Source organism: Ammospiza caudacuta, chromosome 9, assembly GCF_027887145.1.
Source record: "Ammospiza caudacuta isolate bAmmCau1 chromosome 9, bAmmCau1.pri, whole genome shotgun sequence".
Taxonomy (NCBI): domain Eukaryota; kingdom Metazoa; phylum Chordata; class Aves; order Passeriformes; family Passerellidae; genus Ammospiza; species Ammospiza caudacuta.
In genome coordinates this window covers 25,769,597-25,784,257 of record NC_080601.1, presented here as the reverse complement: position 1 = coordinate 25,784,257, position 14,661 = coordinate 25,769,597, and the positions used below count along the sequence as shown (strand labels likewise).

General features: G+C 40.6%; 1 protein-coding gene across 2 annotated transcripts in view; it reads left to right on the top strand.

The window, feature by feature from the left end:
- Window positions 1-14,661, top strand: part of BTRC (beta-transducin repeat containing E3 ubiquitin protein ligase) — a 114,853-nt gene that overhangs the window by 83,976 nt on the left and 16,216 nt on the right. For both annotated transcript variants that reach the window (XM_058810435.1, XM_058810437.1), the window contains 2 exons: window positions 7,377-7,608; window positions 12,161-12,347. In XM_058810435.1, coding sequence (XP_058666418.1) covers window positions 7,377-7,608; window positions 12,161-12,347 — 419 coding nt within the window. The remainder of the gene's footprint in view (window positions 1-7,376; window positions 7,609-12,160; window positions 12,348-14,661) is intronic.

Sequence of the window (14,661 nt, the reverse complement as noted above, 5' to 3'; positions counted from 1 at the left end):
TTTTGAATCACTTGAGTCCATCTACCTGTTCCTGACTGCCTTTCTCTCTGTTACGGGAGCACATGAAGTAAGAAGGAAATCAACAGTAACACCCATTAAGAGTGACTTCACTCAGGCAGTAGATCATGCTTGAGTGTTTTAAAACCAGAAGCAACTGTTCCAGAAAACTGTGTAACTGCTGCTTAGAGCATTGTTTACTTATGTCTCTCCCTGACATAAATGAGCGCTTTGCTGCTACTGGCCATTACCTGATGACTTCAGTAGACTGGTTCTCCAAGTCATAATGTGAATATTCCTTCCCTGCATTAACAGTAATAACATGTAATGGTCCCAGCAATTCAACTGTGGTTCTGGTAGCCATGCAAGGAAGAAAGCATTTCCTTTGGTGGTTTCCCCTGGAAGAGATTTGTTGTTACTGGAGTGTCTGCTTTGAAATTAGTGTATGATCACTTTACAGCTAGTGAAAGGTGTGCTCTGAAACCTGTCCCTGTAAGAGTGATGGTGCCTGCCCTCCCCCCCATATGTCTAGATAGGCATTTGGTCAGGGATCATAGTTTGGGAAAGTAACATATGCCAGTGCTGTGCTGATGCAAGCAGATTTCTCATCAGTGCTTGTTATTTGCTAAGACAACTTGGAGATGAGGAGGAGGAGAGGGACTCCCAATTCACATCCATTGCTGGCATCAGAGAAATTTTATTTTGGAGGTTTTTGTCCACACTTAAAATCTAGGTGGGAGACCTATATCGAAGGAAAGTTTACAGTAAGAGCTATGAGATTCCAGACAATTAAACTTTATTAGCCTGTCTGAAACATTAAGTATTAGCTTAAAAGAATAGTTTTTTAATCTCCTCCCTGTTGCTGTTTACTGTGTAGCAGTGTGGGAGGGGAGCATCTTGTCCAGCAAGGTATTATTGCTGCTCTTTGTATAGCCTGTGTGCAAGTTCCCATGGCTCAGTCCTATCTCCCCAGTCCCAAGAGAGACTCCCCACATTCCTCCTTTGGTGCCTGCAGCTTTTCCTAGTCTTGAACCAAATCAGCCTTTTCCCCCTCTTCTGTATCTGAGGTAATATCCTTAGCCAGGTGCCCTCCAGGCTGACACCATATCATAGGTACTTAGATGGTACCTCTGAAAACTATTGCCCTCCCAGGATTTCAGAAAGTGCAGCAGGTTGGGCTGCTGTGTCCAGCGTAATTCCAGTGATCTTTCATCTAGATGTATCCTTTCTTACAAAGCTTTTCTGCAGTGTGATTAGAAACCAGATGTGGACAAGCAGCCTAAAGCTCCAGAGAAGCAAAATTGCTAGTTTCTAGGGTGCTGTTAATTTCAGTATGTGTGTTTTGAATTTTCTCTTGAAAATAAATAGTAGAGATGCTGTGGTTTCTTTCATGGTGCTTTCTTTTTGACTCTCAGATGTGATTGATGATCATCTACTTCTGGGTTATGTTCGTTTTTCAGAATGTTTCAGTGAGCTTTGCAGTGTGGAAAGTAATTCACTACTGAGCGAGTAAGTCCATATATGAGCTAAACCCATGGTTAACCTCACAGAGGCTGTTATGTGAGATGGAGGCAGGCAGAAATGGGTAGATTCTAAACTGAGCTTTTAAAATAAAAGTAAATGGAGTGAGTTGTTTAATGACCTAGCATTGTAGCCTTGCTGTCAACTCAAACACTGGAAAAGCAGGTTCATCCTGCAGAGGAGAAAAATGAGGAGCTGGCTGCCCTACTCATGTCTCTCAGGTGCTATGGCTCATGAGATCATGTTTTTTATGGTGAGACAACCCCCTCACCACCCCCCAATTCTCAAAGCAAAGGAGTTATTTTACAGAGAGCTGCCAGTGAGGAGCTGTAAAGGAACTTCTTTCCTCTCTGCTTTGCCATGGCAGTCTGGGAATCAATTTTGCAGCATTTGGTCATTGCAAGCCTAAAAAAGAAGAAGCCAGCCATAGAAACAGAACCTGTATCCTCTTAATTATGGTGTTACTGCCTTTAGGACGTGCAAAAAACACCCTTTGAGCTGCATTCTCATATAACTATCTCTGCCTTTAGCATGGAGGGCTGACATACCTCAGCTCCGTTTCACCATTTTTGTTACATTGCTGTGGTTGCATTGTTGTGGCATCGAGTGCTACTTCATCAAGGGCAGTAGCAAACAGTTCCATGGCCACCCAAGTAACTTTGGGAAATTCAGCTGGGCTGAGGTTCTCTGGCTAAGAACACCTTTTCAGGCATCAAACCAAATCATCCTATGGCCATGCTGGTACTTTTTAATCCCTCTGCTTTTCCCACATGCTTCTAACTTGATCCAGAATTCCTGAGCTTTTGCTTCTGGTGAAAAGTTTGGATTCACAGTTGTGCACATTTTTAATCTGGTCAATCTTGAGGAATATTCAGGATATAGAGGCAAGCATGACTTTGCTTCCACTGTGAAGCTCCTGTCTCTCCCCACCTTCCTTGGCCCCTGGACATACACCTCTGTGGTTCCTTTCTTTGTCATTCCTTTGCTTGGGTTTTTCCCCCCAGTGTCTTTTATCTTGTGAGTAAAGTTTGAACAGTACGTAGAAAGTTAACTGCCTGGAGTCTTTTAAATATAAGTAACACGCACCCAGTAATAAGCTGTCGGTTGTTTTTTTGCTGCCTGCAAAGAAACATAAACACAGCGCTCATTTCTGGCAGGTTTTTACTGTCAGAGTTTCTCCTATTATATTTATCTTACAATTTGCCAGGGGGTGAAGTTATTAAGTTTTAGCAGCAGCCATCGATCAAGTTCACAAGTTAACACGATAAAGGCTCTGTGCCGCTCCGATCCGGGAAAATGATGATCCTCACTCGGTAATTAACTAAATGAGAAAGTTAAATCTTACTTGAGAGCTGGGAGAGATGAAAGAGAGGTGTTTGTCAGTTTCTCAGTGGAAATTAGAAGCAGTTTTCTGCAATTCCCTAAGCTGCTGCTCTGTCATATTTTACATAAGCACTGGGAAAACGTCTTGTAATTAGTGCTGTCATGGAGGATTTTTTTTGCTGAAGGATGTTGGAATAATTCATTAGATTATCAAGAAAGGCTTGTGTCCTGAAATGATTAGCACAGTGAAATTTAAACCATTAACGATAACAAGTTTAGAGCTTGCTGCAGTGCAGAGGCACCCGGGGTATGTCTGTGCCTATTTCAATCATTTCTTATAATTAAACATTATGTCCTCTTTTTTCCTCCCCTTCACTAAGACCCATCCAAAATTCCTGTTAAGGTGGCTCTGTCTAGATCAGTGACTTAACCACAACGGGCTGTGCAAGCAATTGGAGGTGAAATGCTGCAGTTGCAGAAAAGCAGTAAAGGACATTTGTCTGTGTCAGAGCCTGTAGTCCCAGTGAGTCCAGGAAGGAGGGAGGAAACCCAGTATGACCTGTTGGTACTGGACTGTGGAAGAGAAGACCTTTCCTTTTATCTATGGAGAAACTGAAATTTGCAGTGGTGGTCTAAGCTCTCTCAGTATTTTCAGAGCTTCAGCGTGAAGATGTCTTGAAGGTTCAGAACGTGCCAAACCTTGCTGGGATCATTTAAGCCGTTCTTAACATTCTAGGAGGCAGTTTCTCCTTGACTTGAAGAGATGTTGTCTTGCACTGAGTAACACGAAACCTGAATTCATCTACCCAGTGAAAGGTGCCTGAACAAAGTCCTCTGCAGTGACTAGAGGATATAATTTTTTTCTAAAAATGCATAAAAGTTGTGACCACTCACATTGGTGGGTAAACACTATTGCTGTACTACAGTCAGGGAAGTTGCTTGGTTTTGGTTTTTTCTGTGCTTTAGGAGACTCCGTGGTCCCCTGTACGGAACAAAACCAAAAGTAACCTTGGTTATCATATATGGGTTACAGCTGTGACTTACCATAGCTGGTTTGTTTTATATGCAAAGCAGGAGATTTATCCAGTCTTTATTTATCTGTGTTGAAATATTGCACCTTCCTACAGTTGCAAGCCATTATTTAGATTAAAGTCCTTTCATATATTAGTCCTCTTCTACTTCACTGGGCATACAAATGTGCTTTGTGTTAAATGTAGCCATTTGGAGAAATGGTCTTGTAATTACGGGCTGCACTGGAGCATGGTACGTGGATCCCTGAGCTAGTACCAACCTGAGGCACTCAGTCCCCTGGGTTTCCTGGCTTATGAGCTCAGCTCAGCATTGTCAGAGGACATCTCTGCCATTCCTGCAGATGAGTCATGGTGCCCAGAGCCAGCTGGGGCACCTCTCAGCCCTCACACACAGGCCTTTGTGGAAAGGGAGTTGGGAAAGCTTCATCTGTTCCAACTTAGTAGTTTGCTCTGTTATACTCAAATTTCCTCCCAGATGATGAGCTACCAGTGCTTATTCTTCTTTGCTATTTTTGGAAGGCAAGTTTATAGAAAATGTGATAGTGAACAGTGCATTTGGATGGATATTTACCCTAGCAGTGTGGATGGCAAGTGGAACAGGTTTTTCTTTATCAGGTGAGGCCTGATTATTGTATCAAGAGAGGGAGGAGGCTGTAGATGATTCAATAATACAGATGCTTGATGATGTTGTTTTGTTGATGCTTTATTTTGTAATAGGCCTTTTTCACTGAACTACCAGTGGATTTTCAGGAATCTTTAAATTAAAATTCTGGAACTTTTGTTCTAAACTGTAGTTTGAGTGATTTGAGAGCCCTATCAGTTTATCTGTCTCTACTCTGCAGAGCTGGTGTGTTCATGGCATGTCCTGTCCTCTTGGTCCCCTGCTGGTACAAACCATAGGCCATGCTGGGCACACTCTGGGCTTATGCTCACTCCTTTTGGTGTGAAACCAGAGCAGGCAAGGGTGCAGACCAGGTCTCAAGTAACATTATAAGAATACAGCTGAAGTGTGAACCTAAAAAATACTGTGTTCTCATGTCCACTAATTTGGACATAAACACTGTAAAGTGCTTTTCTTAGCAGACCCACTTTATAAATCTGGAGTTTCACTTCCAGAGCTGTTAAAAGTACTGGTCAATGGATTCTGTAATTTACTCATTATTCCTATCCAAGAAGCCTATGTTCAGGCAGAATGAATTGTTTTGTCCCATCTGAGCCATCTATTTGCACACACATAAGCCATGACTTGTATTTGCAGATGTTGCAGCTTCTGTTTGATACCACAAACCAATGTTTTAGGTGTAATTGGGAGTTGAAAGCTGCTGGGAGAAGGATGTTCAGAAGGCAAGGAAAGGCCAGAATGTGGTGCCACCCTGTGAAAGGAGCTGCCCCTTCATTGGCTTTGCACATGAGCTATATGCTCCACTCAGGCTCAGCAGGTTAGGCAGACTTCAGAGTCCCTCAAATTAAAAGACACTTGCATAGATTTTTAATAAATGCTTTGTAGAGACAACCTGGTTTTGTAAGATGCACAGCAAACAAAATGAAAAATTAAATGAGATCAAACTTGTGGGTTGCAGTATCTCCCCACTGTCTTAAGCCACTATTTTTACTGGGATGCCTGTATTGCAGGCAGTTTAACTGCAGCAAAAATTACCAGAATCCCTTAACACAGGTGTTCAGTCCACTCCACAGATAATCATCTTTTGCCAGGCCCTTAACTACTGTGGACTTTGCTAGAAAAACTCCAGTCTTTCACACACAGGACTTGATGCCCACAGTCCCTTTAGTGATTTCTCTTGGCCCAAGAGAGTTTTCCTTTCCTGCTGCCCAGTACTGGCTCTATGACTTGTTTGCAGTCGTGCTGTCCACGTGAGGATTGAATGAAATCATATCTCTCTGTCCTTGTCTTGCATGATCTTGCTGGACACAGCCACACACAGCCACAGCCACACATTTGCAGGGAGGAGTGGGGACAAACCTGAAAACATTGAGCTGCAGAATGGAGCACTCATGATATGATCACCATGCTCTGTGTTCTGAAAGAAGCTTAAGTCAAACTGCAATCCAGAAATAGAAAAGAGCTGCTTGTTAAAAATCACAACTCTTTACTGTCTTTTTCTACCAAAGAAAGATCCAGCTCTCTAGAAATGTTGAAAAGAGTATTTAGGTGCATTATCTCTAAGAAAATGAAATTTATATGGTGATCAGTTAAGTAGATTGTCAGATTTTCAAATTTTGGTGTTCCAAAGTCAGGATTCCTGTTGGGATTGGGAGGTATTGAAGTTCAGGAGTTATTTATTCCTGAGAAATGAGAAACTTCTGCATTCCAAATCTACTACTGGTGACTAAATTTTGTGGTGTCTAAATAGCCTGCTGTTTTGGCACTTGCTGAAAAGAGGCTTTTTTGTTGTTTTTCCTTTTCCTGTAAAATCAATTAATCGTTGCATTTCTTTTAGTTCATTAGATATCTTTGCAGAAAGATTTAAGGATTCATTTTTTTCCCTTAAATTTAATAGGGGCCTCTGGCAAGGTCAATGCTTGGAATTATCATAGAAAAAAAATAAGGCATCCCTACCTCAGTATTTTAAGTGTTCTTACATCTGTAAGTTATTTTTAATTATTTGATAATTAATGAAGAAGCTCTGTGTGTATTTTGACAATAAAAATGATGTAATGATATTGACTGTTATTATAATGCTGTCTGGTGTTAAACTGTTGCAATGAAAAAGAGAAAATCACATGTTTTCAGCAGAAAATAGAAACTATTTGACCAGCATAAGAAAAATAATTTCCCAGCAAATGGTTAATCTTACTTTGACAAAGGATACCCTTGCAATGCAAAATGCAGACTTTTCTTCCAGTTAAATAATTTAGAAAGCAGAATTTATATCTTACTATCAAGTAGTAAATTGAAATGTCAATGTTTTGCTTTGTCCCTGAAACTCTTCTTTGAGCTGACTCCTTCTGACAAGATATTAACAGTGCTCAGAAAGTTGAAAATATTTTATTCTGTGAAAGAAGTGTTTACCAAATGTCAGGGTGTATTTTAGCTGGCTTTGCTCTCGAGGTGTAATTCGATTTTTTTCATCCCTTTCATGCATTCCCTATGAATTTTAGCAGCAATCCATTCTTCAGAAGAAAAAAAACAGAGTACAAATGCAATTTGCTGTAGGTGCATTGAAGTAACTGGTGTATGTACATTAGAAATCCAAATGCATTTTACTGTCTACGTGTTAAATAAAGTTGTGTTTATGTTAAAGTGTTGCTGAAGGTTTCCCATGTGACCAGAGTCCTTTGTGTGTAGCTCTGGCACGAGGCAGTGCATTGTCCTGCAGGCTGCACTCAGGCTGATGACAGCAGCCGGGATCTGTGGTCTGACAGCTTTCGTGTGTCAGAGTGCTTTTTGCCTTCTGTTGTCTGCCCCCAAAAAGAAATTGTACAACTGCTTGTGTTTCTTCTCATACGTGTTATTTGGGTTGTTCCTCTCCTTCCTGTTTACAGACAAAACTTGCCAATGGCACTTCCAGTATGATTGTGCCCAAGCAAAGAAAACTGTCTGCGAGCTATGAGAAGGAGAAGGAGCTCTGCGTCAAGTACTTTGAGCAATGGTCCGAGTCTGACCAGGTGGAGTTTGTGGAGCACCTCATCTCCCAGATGTGTCACTACCAGCACGGACACATAAACTCATACCTCAAACCCATGTTACAGCGGGACTTCATCACTGCACTGCCAGGTACTTCTGCAGCCAGAGGGAGCTTGCTCCTTGTCTTTCAAAAAACTGTTCTGTTCCACCCTACCCTGCTGGAGAGGTCTCTTGTAGGGTCAGTTTGCAAAGCAGATAATAGCTTTTGAATAAAAAGTCCTATACCAGTATGAAATTTCATAATATTTTGTGTTCCTACTGTATGTCAAGGCATGATCTAACACCATCATGGTTTGTCTAGGAGTAACTGCTAGCTAATCTCTGCATTGCATGGGTAGTTATCCCAAGCCACAGGGCAGGTAGTTGTGCTCTTAATGCCCACAACGATGCATGAATAACGAAATTTTTAAAATTAAAACTACTACTCTTTTCTGGTTGCTCAGCTGAGGTTTTCCCTTTTCTTATTTAGATATTTGTCTCTCTTTCCTACTGAAATAACTTCCTGAAGCCATTGCTTTGATTATGTGTTTATTGCTTATAGAAAATGGAGGGCATAAGAGCAAGAGATGGAAGTGTTCTGCTTTTTACACCTTTGTAGTGCTTTCCATTGAAAATATTATCCCAGCTATTCTCAGATGTGGCATTGGGCAGATCTCACAGAATGCATACATAAAGTAGTGTACATGCAGTTTTATATCCCCCTTGTCTTATAGATTAGAAAACTAAGGTGGTAAAAGATCAGATATATACAGCAATAGAATTTCGGAACCAAACATAAATTCCTGGCTCTTTCGGTCATATTTTTTCAGACCATTAGGTCATACCTCTGTAGATAGATAAATAGTTAGGTACTTAATAGATTAGCATTCCCATGCCATATGTCCTTAGTTTGAGAGGGACCTGAGCAAGAAGTGGTACAGGTGTTGTCTCTAAACAGCCAGTCGAAGAGAGCTGTTTCTTGCCAAAAGCCTCTTCTGTGGATACCTTTATAGCAGTGCTGAACTTTTGGCAATTTGATCTATCTAGTCACTTGATCGTTCTTCAGAAGGGAGTTCTCAACATGAAATATAAATTCTAGCCTTAAAAGATGGAAAAAAAGCATGTTTAACTGAGAATTGTATAAAGCATAAAGGCACTGCAGGAGTTTTGCTAGGAAGTTAAATAGATAGACTCATTGGATTTTAAGCTCATTGTGCCCAGTAATCAAATGGCTGTTGTAGCATTAAAAAAAAAATCTTAGTTATGTTAAGTACCTGCTTTATTTTAGTTTTTAGTAGTCCAGTGGCAATAATCTTCTTGTACTTAGAGCAGCATTATAACTTGTGGAGCTGCTCTGTTTCAGAAAAATAGGAAGTGTTTGGAAACTGCATTGATTTCCCCACTATTAAAGTGGAAGTATACATGTAGATGCTTACACAATTTTTCCAGGTCTTTCTCCAGGGAAGCCCATGAAAGCACCCCATGAAATCAACACATCTCACTGCTCTTGGTTAATTTCTTCCTACAGGGCTTTTTCTGAGAATTTTGGGCAGGTGCTATAAATACTTGTAGAGACATTCCAAATTTCCTAGCCATACCATATTTGTTACTGGTCTATTCCCAGTTGCCCAGGAAGCAGCTGATTTTAGTCTATCAGAATGCAGAATAGATAGGAATCAAGCAGTTAATATGTGAGTATTTTAATAGTTGGGGGAAATGTGTATGTAAATAATGTATATGCATCAATTTGCATATTTACAAAGTGCAAGTGTCCTAGTGAATATCACTCTGAGGGAGAAAATTAAAGGCAAGGAATTGCACTGGTGCAGACTCTGCAGTCTGTGCAGGATGTCCTGAGTATAAGCAGGTTCTAGTGAAGGGAATGGGAGGGAAGAAGGTAAGAAACTGCCTGGGAAAAGATGATGAACACAAAATTCTAAATTAAGTCATATAATGAAAAAAACCTCCTAAACTCTGAAAGTAATTTTTAGCTTTCTGAAATTCTCAAGTGTTCAGTATTCTAGTTTCATTTTTACTACTCCATTCTCTCTCCTGCTCTCCCCCTTGAGTGAATAAAACAATAAAGCTTCTTCAAAATCATGAGGCATCTTATCTCTGTCCTCCTAGCACAGTCCCAAGGAATGACCAGAATTAAAGGTAATTTCAGATCATGGGTATGTGTTACTAATATAGAGTAAAGTTGGGTCAGATTATTTTCCCAGTGCTTTGAACAGAATTAAGATTGTTTGAAAAATACAGCTTAACTGTGTTCTTAACAAAGTTAGTTCAGTTTCTGAAAAAATAAGGCTTCTGCTTAGCATTTTCAAGCTATTTAACATTTTTTATGAGGAAAGTAATTTTGATAAGGATTTCATGTGTGAAATAGCTGAAACATTCTTGTTGGTTCAGAGGGTTGAAGGGCTAATCATGTTTCACATCCATTTAACAAAATCTTCTGTGAGCAGAGTTTTCCCTTTTTAAGGAAGCAATCCTTTGTTAGATACATGCCTCAGTGAGTTGTGCTGTTCCTAAGAAACAAAATAATAAAATTGAGTTTGCAACCAGGCCAGAATAGCTCTGCCCATTCACTTGTCATAAATGTGAGGAGGTGAGGCCAAACCATTAGTATTCTTTAGCTGCAAAGGGTCTAGTATCAATGGCAAAGGATGACTTAAGGACATGGCAGTAGTTACAGCACCTTATTGCAGCCAAGATCTAAAGTGCAACTCCTGATGAAATAGAAAGGGCACATGGGTGGAGATTACTGTGCCCAAGTGTTGCAGTGTAGCCCTGCTTCCTAAAACCACCAGTTGCTCCCCATATATAAAATTAATTCATCTGGTGATGCTGCTGACTTAAAGCCACCTGTAAGGATTCTATGGAGGCAGGCATTTGTAAGTGTCTTGGTGGGTCTGTAAATGTCTGTGAGCCTGCTGGAAGCAGCACAGACTGGGAAATCTGCCATTTCCACACAAAGCTTCAGGAACAGGGCAACAGGATCTCCATGTCTACCCTGCCAGTTGTGGAATTCCTGCAAATTCCTGTTCATATTCACTAAACCATTATCTTCCTCTTTCCACAATTTGCTGTGAAGTCAATCTAAATTTACAAATACTTCTGTTTTTTAATAGTGGTTGTACATGTCTCTTCAGATTAAATACATAATAAAGGCTGATGATGCTTTTATTTTGCAGGTTGACATCTAATTTTGCATCTCTAAAGATAAGAAATGTCAGACCTTTTTCTCCACTCTCTGGTTGTGCCTGGTATCATTCACATGCTTTTTCTACATAAAGATTGAAGCATAAAATGCTGAGCAGAATATCTGACCCAAAGTGTATTCTAAGTTTAGTATATTTGAAAGCAGCAGGAGGAGCATGCTGAATTGTCTCATTTTCCTGCAGTGGGAGATACTTATGAGATCTTTTCGTTAAGGAAAAAAAGGTTGGGCCATTTTTGTGTCATGAACTCTAATCAAAGTCAGCTGGTTGCACCCAGTTTGCAAAAGTCCAGACATGTGACTGCAAAAATATACTTACTGCTTTTTCTTACCCTCTCACAAGCAGGGCCTGGTCTTTGAGGCTGTTGTTTTAAAAGCAAGAAAACATGTATTTAACTTTGTCCCAAATGTGAACCAGAGGGAAGATGCATGTAATACCAATCTGCAATGCTTCTTTTTTCTTGGATTGAACATTATGCCTGAGGGATGATGTGGTCTAAACCTTCACAAAGTGTATGAAATTCAACCTGTGAAGTGAGATAATCTCTTGGTAGCGTCTCACTTGTGAACTAAACAGCCTTCAAGAGAAGCTGTATTTACGCAACTTCTCATTTAAAAGGCATCTTGTTTTCCTGAAGTCTTGATTGTGATTAAATTTGAGTTGTGAAGGGCACATTTTGACTGACTACATCCATCCAGTTAAGAAATACAGCATAGCCTTCACTATGTAGACATTTCAGTGAGCTGCTTGGTGCTAACCAGGCAATTGCTTTACATTTCATTCTGGTCATGTTGAAGTAAAGCCAGTCCTGGTATTCACACTGGAAAATATTTGCAAATGATATTATTTTGGTGTGTATTTTTCCTTCACCCACTAAAATAAACGAAACTAGCAACCTGCTTAACTTTCTCCTTACACAGCCTCTCCTTCCCTCTTGACGTCCCTGTGCATCTGCATATCCTTCCCTCCCCCCTGTCTAAAGGTACCACTGCCCTTCAGGGCACACATTGGGAATATATATTTTTTTCTTCATTACATTTAAAAGCTACTGCTTTAGCAAAAACAGCTTTTGAGCCGTTGCAACATGAGAACAGCTGTAGCAGTGAGATGAGAAATGGTCCTAATATAGAGAGATTTTGGGGGCTGCGTTGCTGAGTTGGAAATGCCATCCATAGAATATCCCCCTAGTGCTAAAACCCATCGAAGTAGATTGGAATGACTTCTTGGATTCTTTATTATTTTTAATGACTTGTTGTGCTATATCCAAAGGAAGTTGGATAACACTGCTCACTCCTGATCTTAGCCTCAAATGCTCTTCTGTGCATTTTGTCCAGCTCCGCATGCAGAAGAGGAGATGGAAGGAGAGTGTATCTTTGTACTAGCAGGGGGAGTTGTCTGTCCAGCAAATAATGTTTTTCTGTTGTGTTGTTGTTCTCCCCCAGCTCGGGGATTGGATCACATTGCTGAGAACATTCTGTCATACCTGGATGCCAAATCTTTGTGTGCTGCTGAGCTGGTGTGCAAGGAGTGGTACCGGGTGACGTCGGATGGGATGCTGTGGAAGAAGCTCATTGAGAGAATGGTCAGGACAGACTCCCTGTGGAGGGGTTTGTCAGAGAGGAGAGGATGGTAAGGAAACTGAATCTTCACCTCTTTTGCCCCCGTTCAGGACAGCAGGGATTGTGTATTTCAAACCATATTTGAAGAGGGTTATTCAGCACTGAAACATCATGTTAGTTCCAAACCTGACAGTTGCTTACATCAAAAATCAGCCATTGGGGAGTTAGGTGCCACATTTGGCTATGTGGCAGTGTGGGGGATTTTTTCCTCAACTTCCTCTTCTGATCATGCTCTTAGCCCAGTGTGACAAGTGAGATATACAGATGAGATTTTTACACCCAGCTGTCTTTCAGTTCAAATTAAGAAGCTGTGTGTGCCTCAGGGGAACCCTAAACCAGTCAGCAGTTCAGAGCAGAAAAGCTTTTTCAGGAGTGGCAGTGGGGGAGCATGTGCTATGAATTAGTTCTTTCCTGATAGGCCTGTTTGTTTTCCTCAGCAGATTTTCTCTATTAGATATCTGTTTAATTTTCAAACTGGAAGCTGAGGGTAGGTACCATGGAGAATAGGGGACTTTAGAAATGCAGATAGATTAGTTAATAATCATCTGGAATAGCCTTACTACAATGTAGGTCTCACTCAAGTTTGAAGCTGCTCTGCTAACATTTCATTAGAACTTTCTCTCTCAGGGGTACACCCTTTAATACATAATTTTCTTTTCCAAGGGTGTCCCTAGGATGTTGGCAGAAGGGAAACTGGGTATGAATATTTCATAAACAAGATAAAAGTGACAGCTCGGGCATTTTGGTTGCTATTAAAAAGAAAAAGATACAGAGTTGCAAACAAAGACTCCTGGTTTGTGGTTAATTTTGTTATACTGTTTATCTCAGGAAGTAAAGGCAAGTAAATCAGGATTATGAGACATTCTTTACAAATAAATACTACTTTGATCTGCTTCCAATAGTGCAGTGTTTTAAAGATTATAAAATAAACACAAGCATGACAGTGGTAACTTTTGCATTTCTTTTAGTGACTTATTCTCTCTGGGACTTCAATTTTGTTCTCCCTACTGGTGAAGTCACAGTAGGTCCTAAGAGGAGCTTGAGAGGTCATTTAGTCCTTTTTGTCTCCCATAGGAAGGGACAGATTTTTCCTAAGTCATCCCAAATCTTTGTCTTAACTTGTTCTTAAAATCTTCTACTGATGGAGATTCCCCAGGCAATGCCTGGGAAAGGAATTTGATGGTTTCACTTTTTTACTCTTTCTAACTTCAGTGTTTGAGAGGTTTTCTTGCTATCTAGTCTGTCTTCCTAGCTACAGTTTGACTTGTTACATTTATTCTGCACAGATAAACAGGACAGTTTCTCATTCTCTCCTTTCATGGGAAAGTTATCTTTCCCATGTTGGAAGATGAGCACGTTTCCTATGTTTTGCCTGCACCAGCCAACCACAATGATGTGTTGTCTTGCCCTCTTACTATTTTCAGTTTTCTCTGTTTAGACCCTGCCCAATTCCCATACTCCATTCTTGGAGTATGGTGTAATCAGCTGCGTGTCTTCTGCTGAGGCATCACTGGGGTTTGCTCCCTCCACACTTTAGAAATAACATTAGCACCAAATACTGGTCTTACAGACAAATTACATTTCCTAAAAACAGGTGCAAAATTTTGCTTCTCATCTAAAGGACAGTCACCTTGTTACTGCACCTCTTCTTCAGGTTTGTGCTACGTGCTGGAGGTTACTTTGACTCAAGAGCAAGTTGTGCCCAAGTCTTTCATATTGCCCTCTGGTTATCTCTGTGGTGAACAGAGAGAGTTGTGTGGTTAGGAGATGCAGACAGAAAATACCCAGTGCAATTGCATCTGTGCCATATAGAACTTCATAGCTTGTAATCAGTGCTAGCTCTATGCATGGCAAAAGGAGATTACTAACTGGACAGTTCAGAATGTGGACAACTGGTGTTACTTGGTTACAGCTCCTCAATTTGCACATGAGCTGCCTGATTTCAGCATTTGCAGCTCATGATTTACAACAGAACTCCCCCCCCCCCCCCAATTTTGCAGCATGGCAGCCTTCACTGGCAGATTGTCAGGGAGCAGTAAGGGTTACACAGATTTAGAGAAATATAAAGCAGAAGCCCAAAATCTGGGCATGCTTGTGTCCATCTGATTGAATTGGCTGGTCATCAAAACCTGCAAACAATAGTTCCTTTTATCCCAAAGCCACAGCACAATAGCTACTGTGATGCCATGGAAATTACAAGCAATCCTTCAGCTGAACAGTAAACAACTGACTATGCATGCAGCACAGCACAACTTACAGGTAGCAACCAGACTTTGTGTTACATTAGCTAGTAAAGTAAGAAAGAATTAAAAGGTTTTTAGGCA